Raw genomic sequence first — 12,060 nt, forward strand, 5'->3', positions numbered from 1 at the left:
CAATGGCTCAAGCGTAGCAGCAATTGTGAGGATGGCACAGGACCAGGAGGTGTTTTGTTCTGTTTCATGTCGGGTGTCTATGGGTCAGAATCGATGCAACAGCACCTAACAAGAACAGCCTACCAGGTATAACTTTAGGATACCCTTTCTTCTTCCCTAAAACTAAAAGGATATTATAAAATATCTATTCTTGCCTTTTCCTTATTTCCAATTTACTTAACGAAGAGAGTCTAAAGAATCTTATTTTGCCTTAGCTACCAGTGGCATTGAAGTTGCTGTGCTTATCTAATTGTGGTACTTCTTGTTGTAGTTATGTGCCATCAGTTCTGACGCACAGTGACCCTCTGTAAATAGAACAAAACAGTTTTCAATCGTGCGCCATCCTCACAGTTCTTTTGTTTGAATCCTCTGTTGCTACCATTTTGTCATTCCATCTTAGAAGGGTCTTCTTCTTTTTCCTTGATCTTTCACTTTACCAAACATGATGTCCTTATCTAAGGACTGGTCCTTACTGACAAGTTCAAAGTATTCAGTGATGAAACTCACCATCTTTGGTGCTAAGAAGCAATCCAGCCATACTTCTTCACAGACAGAGTCATTTTTTTCTTCTGGCAGTCCATGCTACTTTGAATATTCTTCACCATCACCATAATTTAAAGATCTTCTCTGGTCTTCCTTATTCATTGTTCAGTATCCACATACATACATATGAAAATACCATGGTTTGGGTCAGGCACACCTTGGTCCTCAAAGTGACATCTTTGCTCTGTAACACTTTAAAGAAGTCTTTTTCAGAAGATTGGCCTAATACATTGTATCTCTTGACTGTTGCTTCCATGAGTGCTGATTGTAGATCCAAGTAAATGAAGTCCTTCACAACTGCAGTCTTTGTTTATCATGATGTAATTTGTTGGTCCAGTTGTGAGGTTTTTGTTTTCTTTACACTGTACTGCAGTCCATACTGAAATCGTGTGAAAAACAGGGAGACCTCCAGTGAGTCAGTAAGCATTTCATTAGTAAGCATTTGAAGGCTGTTTACTTTCAGCAAGCAGGATTGTGTCATCTGCATATCAAAAGTTATTAATGAGTCTTCCTCAAGTCCTAAGGCTACTTTGTTCTTTATGTAATCCAGTTTCTTGGATTGTTTGCTCAGTATACAGATTAAATAAGCATGGTGAAAAGATGCAACCTTGGCACACATCTTTCCTGATTTTAAACCATTCAGTGTCCTCTTGTTCTGTTCTAATGACGTTCTCTTAGTCTATGTACAGGTTCCTCGCAAGCACAATTAAGTATTATGAAATTCTCATTGTTCACAATGTTAACCATAATTTTTTATGTCCCACACACTCACATGCCTTTGCATAATGAGTGAAGCACAAGTAACCATATTTCTGGTATTCTCTCTTTTCAGCTAAGATCCATCTGACATCAGTATCTCCTGGTTCACATCCTTTTCTGAATCAGACTTGAATTTCTAACAGCTCCCTGTTGATGTTCTGCTGTAACCATTTTAAAACTATCTCCAGAAAAATGTAATTACCTGTGATATTGATATTTTTTCAATGATATCTGAATTCTGTTTGGTCATCTTTCTTTGAAATGAGTACAAATATACAAGGCAGCTGTCTTCCAAATATCTTTGCATAGACGAATGAGCACCTCCAATGCTGCATGATTTGTTGAAATATCAAAAGGTGTATCATCAGTTCCTGTAGACTTGTCTTTTGCTAGTGCCTTCAGTGCAGCTTCGGATGTCTTTCTTCAGTACCATCTATTCTTGATCATAATATGCCTCTTCAAATGGTGGAACATTGACCAGTTCTTTTTGGTATAGTGATTGAATTCTTTCCATCTTTTTTTTTTTTTTTAATGTTTCATTGTGAATTATATGATAGTTTACATGGGAGAACGTTAGTTAGTTTTACATTCATCCTATCGTATATCATTTCATTGCCATGGTTACAATCCCCTCCAATCCATCTTCTTTTAATGTTTCATGTGTCATTCAATATTTTCCCTTTCGAATCCTTCAATACTGCAACCCAAGGCTTGAATTTTCTTTCTTTTTTTTAGCTTTAGAAATGCTGAGTGTGTTCTTCCCTTTTAGTTTTGTCTTCTAACTCCAGGTCTTTGCATATTGCAGTGTAATACTTGACTCTGTCCTTTGTAGCTACCCTTTGAAAATTTGTTTACTTCTTTTACTTCATCATTTATTCCAGCTGCTTTAGCTTCTCTGTTCAGGAACAAGTTTTAGAGCCTCTTCTGACATCCATTTTGGTAACGATTACCCACTAATTTTTGTGGTATTTATTTCCCATTAATGTTGGGGTGTCTCTCTGTTCTTGACTCCTAATTTTGTATGTTTCCTTGGCATTGCTGTCTCCATCTTTCACCTGCAGTCTGCTTTGTGAACTTCCCTCCTTCGTCTGTGCCCTGAACATTGATGTTACCCAGGACTTTGAACTGGGGTTCATTCTGATTCTACTCCCTGCTGATAATTTATATTTCAGCCCCAGATATACTGAATCAGAAACTATATTTTTAACGAGATCCCCATGTGATTTTTATGTATGAGGGTAAGCTCCAAAGTATTTTCACTACTATTTCATTTCATACATACCTGGGTTTATTCCAGACAAAATATGTATAAAAATTCCTCTGTGATCAGTGATGGCTGAAGACACATTTTCTAGGTAATACATTTGTGTTAGTCTTTTTAGTGTGCCTTCAAAGAAAGGGGACACTTTTTTTGTGCTGTGGGAAAGAAAAAATTGTTTTCTTTAGTCAAGGCTAATGTTTAACGAAACTCAAATGGACATCTTCTGAAATCATTGATGCTTTGCAGTGAGTTTACAGGAATACTGCTCCACAGAAGATAATAGATTTTAGATTGACTAAGTGTTTTAAGGAATGTTGGAAAAACCTCAGAGTTGAGCCAAGAGAGGGAAGACTGTCAACTTTGATGAATGAAGAAACTGATCGAAGTCCACAAACTGGTGGAAGACCACTGTAGAATTACCATTGGTGTGGTAGCTACTGAAATAGGGATCTCACACAGTTCAGCTTTTAAACTTTAAGCAAATATCTTGGCCTCAACAGGCTTTCAGCTCTATGGGTGCCAAAAGTGTCATGCAAAGTTAAGATATCTCAAACAGCTGATATTCCCATCAGTCTTTTAAGAAACAATGAAATTATAAATGATGATTTCATGAATACATTATAGCTGGAATGAGTCTTGTACTTACCAATACAACCTCTAGAGAACAGGGACTAATCAGAACAGTGACTTCTGAAGAGGATCTGCTGGTACCCTCCATTCAAGACAAAAGATTTTAGTGACTGTTTTTAGTCACTTCAAAGGAATAACCTTAATAGATTTTCTCAAAGGACACAAGATAATCATAGCAGCTTATGTGAAATATGTCTTAAGAAAATTGAAAACTGCATTGGTGAGAAAGAGGCCAGGAAAGTTGCACTGAGAAATTTTTTTCCTTTTCGATGATGTACTTGCTCATTCTTCAAGAGTAACAAGAGCTTGTCATAAGAGAATTTCATTGAGAAACTTTACTTTATGCACCCTACTATAGCTCTGATCTTGCCCCTTCACAATTCTTTTAATCCCTCAAACTCAAAGAGTATTTCAAAGGAATATGACTTGAGTCTCTTGAGGAGGCCAAAGCTTCCATTTTGATGTAGTGTAAATCAAAGAATGCAGCGTTTTTCGGGTAATGGTTAGAGAGAAACACCTTCTTCAGAAGTATGTAGACTTAGATGGAAAATATGTTGAGAAAACAATAGCTTAACATTTTGATATTTTTGTTTAATAAAGGTTTCTACGATTTTATAGCAGCTCGTTTTTGCTTTCCCTCATATACATAAGAATCTGTGAATCTATAAGAATAAATTTTGGTAAGGGGGATTCTTATGCATACATAATCACCTGGAAATTTGTAAGAATTACCTGGCAATCTTGTTAAAATGTAGATTCTGATTCACTGTATTCTTGGGTGGAAATGCAATCTTTTAGCAGGGTTAGAAATATAATAAACTGGTTTGAAGCCCTGGTATATACCCCAGACTTTTCATCTCATTCTACAAACTCATCTATTTAAGTAACTTCAGCTATCACTTGCTCAACTATTACTTCCAACTATCTGGTCCTGACCACATAATTTCCCAGAACCTTATTCTCATATATCCAACTAGATATTTTCACTTATGCTTTTCACATTTGTATCATATTAGCTTGCAAAGAACGTCGTACCCTCAAAAGTGCTATATTTCCTTTACTTCCTATTTCAACTAGTAGAAGATCAGTCTGCTGTTCAGACATAGTTGCTAAGTCTGAAACCAGAGAGTCATTGCTGATTACTGTTTCCTTGTTGTTTTTAGTTGGTTCCAACCCATAGCAATCCCCATGTACAACAAAATGAAACACTGTATGGTCCTGCACCATCCTCACAATCATTGTGTTTGAGCCCAATGTTGCTGCCACTGTGTCAGTCTTGTTGAGAGTCTTCCTCTTTTTTGCTGACCCTCTACATAGCATGATATCCTTCTCCAGGGATTAGTCTTTCTTGGGAACATGTCCAAAGTACGTCAGATGAAGTCTTAACTATCCTGGCTTCTAAGAAGCATTCAGGGTGTACTTCCTTCAAGACTGATTTGTTTATTCTTCTGGCAGTCCATGGCTTTCAATATTTTTCACCAACACCATAATTTAAAGACATAATTCTTCTCTTTTCTTCTTTATTCATTGTCCATTGTGTGCATATTAGGTAACTGAAAACACTATAGCTTGGATAAGGTTCACCATAGTCCTCACAGTGATGTCTTTGCTCTTTAATTCTTTAAAAAATTATTTTAGCAGATTTGCATGATGGAGCAAACATACTTTGATTTCTGGACTACTGCTCCCATGAATGTTGATTTTGGATCTAAGTAAAATGAAATCTTTGACAACTTCAATTTTTTGTCTATTTATCATGATGTTATTTGTTGGCCCAGTTCTGAGTTTTGTTTTCTTTATGATGGTTTGCAATCCATACTGAAAACTCTTGTTTCATCTTCATTAAGTAAATGCTTGAAATCCTCTTTAGCAAACAAGATTGTATCATCTACATATTGCAGGCTTTTAATGTCTTTTCCTCCGATCCTGATGCTGCATTCTTTTTCATATAGCCCGGTTTCTCCAGTTATTTGCTCATCATACGGATTGAAAAAATTATGGAGAAAGGATGTAATTCTGATGCACACCTTTCTTGGTTTCAAATGATGCAGTATTCCCTGGTTCTGTTTGAACAATTACCTTTTGGTCTATGTACAGATTCTACAAAAGCACAATTAAATGTTCTAGAATTCCCATGATAAATATAATTGTAACTTGTTATAGTTACATAAATATAAAATGTAACTGTAAATTGTTGAATGCCTTTACATACTCAATAAAACACAGGGAAACATCTTTTTGATATTCTCTGGTTTTAGCCAAGACCCATCAGCAATTGTATTCTTCATTCATTGTCTCCTTCCGAATGTGGCTTTGCCATGGTGGCGGTTCCTTGTCGTAGTACTGCTGCAACTATTGTTTCATTATCTTCAGTAACATTTGTTACCAAATGCAGTTGGTTCTATTCCAATAATATATTTATATTCCAACCTACAACAAAAGGAACACCAGGCTCTCCTCAGCCATTTCCACAGGCAGATCTCTCTTTGCCTGGGCAATGTTACAAAAGTCTTTTAGGGCTGCTAATAAATGCCCAAAGGACTGACTCACTCCACCATAAGACTCAGTCTAAAGGCATTTGGCTCTAGCTCAGTGGGTCAGCAAATCTAGCCACCACCCCATCCCAATTAAATGCCTGGAGGCACCACACTCTACAGGCAAGTCTCCTGCTGAAGTCACTCAGCTTTATTTGCTCCATGGGCTGGGAAGCCCACTGCTCTGTCTGCAGTTCTGGATCTTGATTCTACTGCTGTTGCTCCATGACCACTCCTCCAGTGTGTCAGTTCTCTTTCCCTGGATTGAAGAGGTTCAATGCACATGGATCTCAGAGTCCAAAGGATGTGCTCCACTCCTGGCTCTTCATTGGTAGTAGTGAGATTCCCCCTCCTACTTCTGAGATGATTCATTTTAAACCCACTTAGAGTCCCAAGTTTTTATAATCACAATTCTGACACCAGTCCTTCACAACTGAATCATATTATCCTATCTGCATCTTCTCCTGCCTTTTCTTACCCAGACCCAACAGGAAAATGTTGTTTGGTGGGAGTCATAAGGACTGTGGGTAGAAAAGCCATATGAAGTAGTTCACTGTGCTGCACATCTCTCCTGTTCTTCCTTGTTCACAGGTCTCAGAGTTTGTCACTTGTCGTTTCTTGCCTGGGTTATAGCTTCAACTTCCTAACTGATCTACCTGTTCTCCAGTGAGCACACTACCCCACTGCCATGACGACAGTTTTAGAAAATATATCATGTATTTAAATTCCTGTGATTTCTCATTCCCTTCAGAAGCAAATCGAAAGTACTAGGAAGATTTGAAAGGCCCCTTCTCATCACTTGGCAATGTCTGAGCCTTACATCTCTTTGCCACTCCCAGTGTCCTGCATCTGTCCCCACTGCACTATCACCTAGCTCCTTACACTTTGTCACAACGTTAACTACCTTTCATTTTCAAAATGCAGTTGTTGTTTTTTTTTGATAGCAGACCTAGCTTTGATATTTTCTCATTGTTAATTCCTACTCCTTTGTTTACAAATGAAGACAACAACCTTAGGGATTTCTTGTGAGGAATAATGAGGAAATGTGTCATCCTCAGTTTACTGTCAGTCACACACACACACACACACACTTCTTCCCCAGCAAACCCCACACAAGTTTAGCTCCCTGTGTACTCTCACCACACATAATGTACACATAATGTCATAGAACTTATAAAACTCTTTTGCAGCTGTCTTTTGATTACCTTTTTTAGCACTGGAATGTAAATACTTAAAAGGTACAGCATTGTCACTCAGTAAATTGTAGTGAGTAATATAATTTTTGATAAATGATTTTATGTGCTAGTTTGACATATAACAAGCTTTTCTCTTTTAAGCTTGCAGATGTACTTACTGGGTTCTAACATAATAACAAGTCTGTTTTATCTCTTGTTTCAAAATTATTCATTTGCCTGTGTCACTCTGTCATATCGTTAAGTACATACTCCATAGGCTAGTCCTGTAGCACTTGGTTCATCCTGTAGCAGTAATTACTGATACATAAAATACTAATAGCAATAATGAAAAAAAGCAGGTGCCAGTTATTGGGCTTTATTTGTTTTAATTATAGAAAGTTAATGAAGCAAAGAAAACTCAGCAAGAATATTATGAAACAGAGCTTAAAAACCTGCAAAATCGATTGGAAGAAGAGGTGGCCCAATTAAATCAGGCCCACTCTAAGACTTTGGAAGAATTAGCTTGGAAGCACCATACAGCAATTGAGGTTTTCCACAGTAATGCAATCAAAGATAAGAAGAAACTACAAGTGGTGAGTAAAATTGCAGTGTGGAGTCATGGCTTGCTTCAATTTGAGAATGAATCATTCTTATTATCATTGTATATTCAAACTAACATACATGAAAGCTCTTGATATGGGATGTAGCTGATTCGCTTGGTATGAGATGTTTCTATTTTGTATAAGCCATAATGAGAACACTGGTTTTTATCTTGAGCTGTGTCTCTAGGAGACAGCAGTAGACATGCTGGCTCTGGAAGCCTGAGCTAGGTGAAGCACTTGGTCTCCTGTAGGCAGTTTCCTTCCCTGTAGAAATGATTTTATGGTGATTGTTACTCTGTTAAGTAAACAGTTTGCTAATAGTAATACATGAGAAGCAAGAGGGCTACAGCAAAGTGTCTGACAGACATGAGCCTTTCATGGACTTCTTTCCTATTAATCGTAGACCCTGAGCACTATTTGTGAGGATCCTCATCTGAGAGATAAAAATAAGATATGTATAATAATAACATTACTGTGAGGATTAATTGAGATAGAATATTAAGTATGCAGATAAGTCCTACATAGTGTTAAATGTTAATTACTTGTATTTTTAACTATGTGCCTGACAGTACATTGATTTATGTATTTATTTTTCATTTAATATCGGTATTGATATGATTGCTATATCCATTCTACTGAAGAGGAGATAGAGTCAAGGAGAGGTTAAATAACTTGTTCTTATATATTCTCCTTCTATTTAACTTCTAATACATTATTGTTTTGAAATTCATCCACATTGTTCCTTTCATTGCAGTATTCCATTGTTGTTGTTATGTGCCATGGAGTCATTTCCAACTCATAGTGACCCTGTATAGGGTTTCTGAGGCTGTAAATCTTTACGGGAGCAGAAAGCCTCATCTTTCTCCCACGGAACAGCTGGTAGTTTCAAACTGCTGACCCTAAGGTTAGCAGCCCAATTCGTAACCACAACGCTACCAGAGCGCCGTAGTATTCCATTATATGGGTAAAAAACAATTTGTTTAGTCTTTCATTTGTTGATAGACATTTGGGTTGTTTTCAAGTTTTGGCTGTTACAAATAAAGCTTTTAAAACATTTGTTGAACAGGTCTGCGTTTGATATGTTTTATTTTCCTTGGGTAAATACCTAAGAATATAATGTCTGAATCATATGCCTAAGGTGTATATGCCTAACTCTTAAAGAAACTGCCAACCTGTTTTGTAAAGTGGTTTTAGTAGTAGCATCATTTTATATCTCCACCAGCAATGTATGAGATTTCCAGTTGCTTTACATCCTCATCAACATTTTGTATATGGTTGATCTTTTTAATGCTAGATACTTTAATAGGCTCATAATATGTAGTATCTCATTGTAGTTTCAGTTACATTTTAGGAGGCATGTAAAATTCATTTCTTGGTGTTGTTAAATGCTGTCGTACCAGTTCCGACTCATAGCAACCCTGTATAGAGTTTCTGAGGAGCAGCTGGTACGTTTGAACTGCTGACCTTGTGGTTTACCACCCAGTGTTCATAAAAATAACAAGAAAGATGAGATGAGAATGATTTGATCCATGTGATTGCCATAATACTAAATGGTTAAAAATAGTTATATACATTATATAGTACAAAAATGAATCTGATATTTGCTTTTTGTCTTTCCTCTCTAAACATAGTACTACATCTAAAACCTGATAAGGTCAAAAAAAAAATAAACCTGCCTGGTCTTGTATTCAAATAATTTTTCTTGATCTCACCAAATTATCATTTAAATTGGATTTCTGCTTTTTGCCGTAGATTGATCTAGACCAACCATTTAAAAACATTGGTTAACCACTATATCTTAAGGGACTCCAAGTGATGGAATCTAAAAGCTAGCAGAACGAATTAGAATCACTGTTTACTCTGGTATTATTAAATTATAAAAGGGACAATTTGAGGAGCAAATTATCAGAGTATAAAGCAGAACAATCTTTTTCTTGGAGCTTCCCAAGTATGCAATGATCAATTTTGTAATTTCTTAAAAATTTCTTTTCCTAAGGAGTTGGAGGAACAATATAAAAAGGAGAAACTAAACATGGAAGAAGATAAAAATATGCTTCAACAAGAGCTAGAAAACCTGAAGGAAGAACTGGAAAACAAGCTGAATACAGCCAATCAAGAGGCAAGAACCCTTTTAGGCCTATCACCTATGTTACGCATAAATGATAATATTTTATTCTGGTGACAATGTATAGGTAGGTGAGCCTCAATGGAGGTAACATTCTGAGTAAAAATAATCTAATATGCTTTAATTTGTGCTGAATTTTGTACAGCCCATTTGTCATGGCCCCAAGTAAATGTGTACTACCCTAAAACAAACACAAACAGCTATTAGACCAAGGCACTTTTGTGTGTAAAAGCAAAACAAATGAGACCATCATCATATAGGAACGAAAGCAAGAGTTTCTTTACCTTCCTGTAAAGCATTGGCTTAGTATTCTCTATCCAGGCCCACTTTCTTTCATTGTGCTTTGCTGCATTGCTCTCCTCACATAAGGCATTTTTAAAAATCGGAGGTTTGTAGTAACCCCCTGTGACAAGCAAGTTTATATGTACAGTTTTCCCAGCAGAATGTGCTTACTTTATGTTTCTGGTCACATTTTGGTAATTCTTACAATATTTCAAAATTTTTCCTAATACTATTGCACAATGATAAGACTACTGTGTAGTATAAACATAACTTTTATAAGTGCTGGGAAAACAAAAAATCTATGTGATTCATTTGATTATGATATTCACATTATTATTTGCAGTGATAAGTCTTAGTTAGTGACATCAAAGATAATTTTTAAATTGTTATGAAAATAATATTGTTTAGCCTGGAAAACAAAAGGCTAGCAATATAACCATGTTATAGATTAATAAAAGTTGTGAATAAAATGTAAACTTTTTTAAAAATCATAGTACTGTTTGTTCCACCCCTTTTCACTGTTACCCATGTTAATCTGTGCCTCAGAATAGCCTCCCAATATCTTCTTTTCCTTCCATTCTAATTCATCTTTCATATGACTCTTGGAGTGGTCGTCTTAAAACACTGTTCTTGTCTTGACACTTTTCATCTTGTCAGCCCATTTTACCTCACCAGCAGTATCTTCCCCATGATCCTTAAGTCTTGCTTTTTCATCACTCTACTTTGGTACAAAGGAAACTAATCCAAAACATAAGAGATATTCCTGGGTAGGATAATAATTTGCATCAGTATTTTAAATTATTTTTCAACACTAATGCAGAGACTATACCAATGTAGGTAGGAATAATGTTGTTAGGAGAGATAGAGTTGTTTCTGAAGCATAGTGACACTGCACAACACAATGAAACACTCACTGCCTGATCCTGTGCCATCCTCGCATTTGTTATGTTTGAGCCCATTGTTGCTGCCACTATGTCAGTTCATCTTGTTGGGGGTCTTTCTGTTTTGGTTAACCCTCCACTTTACCTAGTATGATGCCCTCCTGACATCATGTATAAAGAACAAGAGACGAGGTTTCACCATCCTTGTTCCTAAGGAACATTCTGGCTGTACTTCATCCAAGACAAATTTGTTTATTCTTCTGGCCATTCATGGGACTTTCTAGGTTTTTAACCAACAACGTAATTATAATGCATCAATTCTTCTTTGGTCCTCCTTATTCATTTTAAATGCATATGAAGTGATTGAAACTACCATAATTTGGGTCAGACACACCTTAGTCCTCAAAGACATTTTTTGCTCTCTAAATACTTGAAAGAGGTCTTCTGCAGCATGTTTGCCTAATGCGATATGTCATTTGATTTCTTGTCTGCTTCTTCCATGAGTGTTAATTGTGAATCCAAGCAAAATCAAGTCATTGACAACTATCATGAAGTTATTTATTGGTCTAATTTGAGGATTTTCATGTTTGTTTGTTTTTTTATATTGAAGTAAAATCCATACTGAAGGCTGTAGACTTTTGATCTTCCTCAGGATGTATTTTATCATCCAGCAAGTAGGTTGTGTTGGTCTGTATATCACAGGTTGTCAGTGAGTCTTCCCCCAATTCTGATGTCAATGTCTTTTCCATATAATACAGCTTGTTGGATTATTTGCTCAGCATACAGATTGAATATGTATGGTGAATGGATACAGCCCTAGCGCACACCTCCTCTTGTTCTAATCTTATGACTGCCTCTTGGTCATGTACAGGTTCCTCATGAACACAATTAAGTGTTCTGGAATACCCATTCTTTGCAATGTTATTCATAGGTTGTTATGATCCACACGGTCAAATGTCTTTACATAGTCAGTAAAGCACAAGTAAACATCTTTCAGGTATTTGCTTTTACCAAGATCCACCTGATGTCAGCAATGATATTTCTTGTTCCATGTCTCTTGACTGCACTTTCTTGAAAGATTTCAATTCTTATTCCTTCAATTCCTGGTGCCTTGTTCTTTGCCAATTCCTTCAGTTCACCTTGGACTTCCTCCTTCAGTAAGTATCATTGGCTCTTGATCATATGCTACCTTTTGAAATGTTTAAACATTAACCATTTCCTTTTGGTAC

The 12,060-nt window shown here is 36.4% G+C and overlaps 1 protein-coding gene across 3 annotated transcripts in view; it reads left to right on the top strand.

The window, feature by feature from the left end:
- Positions 1–12,060, top strand: part of FAM184A (family with sequence similarity 184, member A) — a 210,548-nt gene that overhangs the window by 99,834 nt on the left and 98,654 nt on the right. For all 3 annotated transcript variants that reach the window (XM_006839883.1, XM_006839885.1, XM_006839884.1), the window contains 2 exons: positions 7,337–7,534; positions 9,540–9,662. In XM_006839883.1, the coding sequence (XP_006839946.1) occupies positions 7,337–7,534; positions 9,540–9,662 (321 nt within the window). The remainder of the gene's footprint in view (positions 1–7,336; positions 7,535–9,539; positions 9,663–12,060) is intronic.

This window comes from Chrysochloris asiatica, unplaced genomic scaffold (assembly GCF_000296735.1).
Source record: "Chrysochloris asiatica unplaced genomic scaffold, ChrAsi1.0 scaffold00027, whole genome shotgun sequence".
In the NCBI taxonomy this organism is placed as follows: Eukaryota; Metazoa; Chordata; class Mammalia; order Afrosoricida; family Chrysochloridae; genus Chrysochloris; species Chrysochloris asiatica.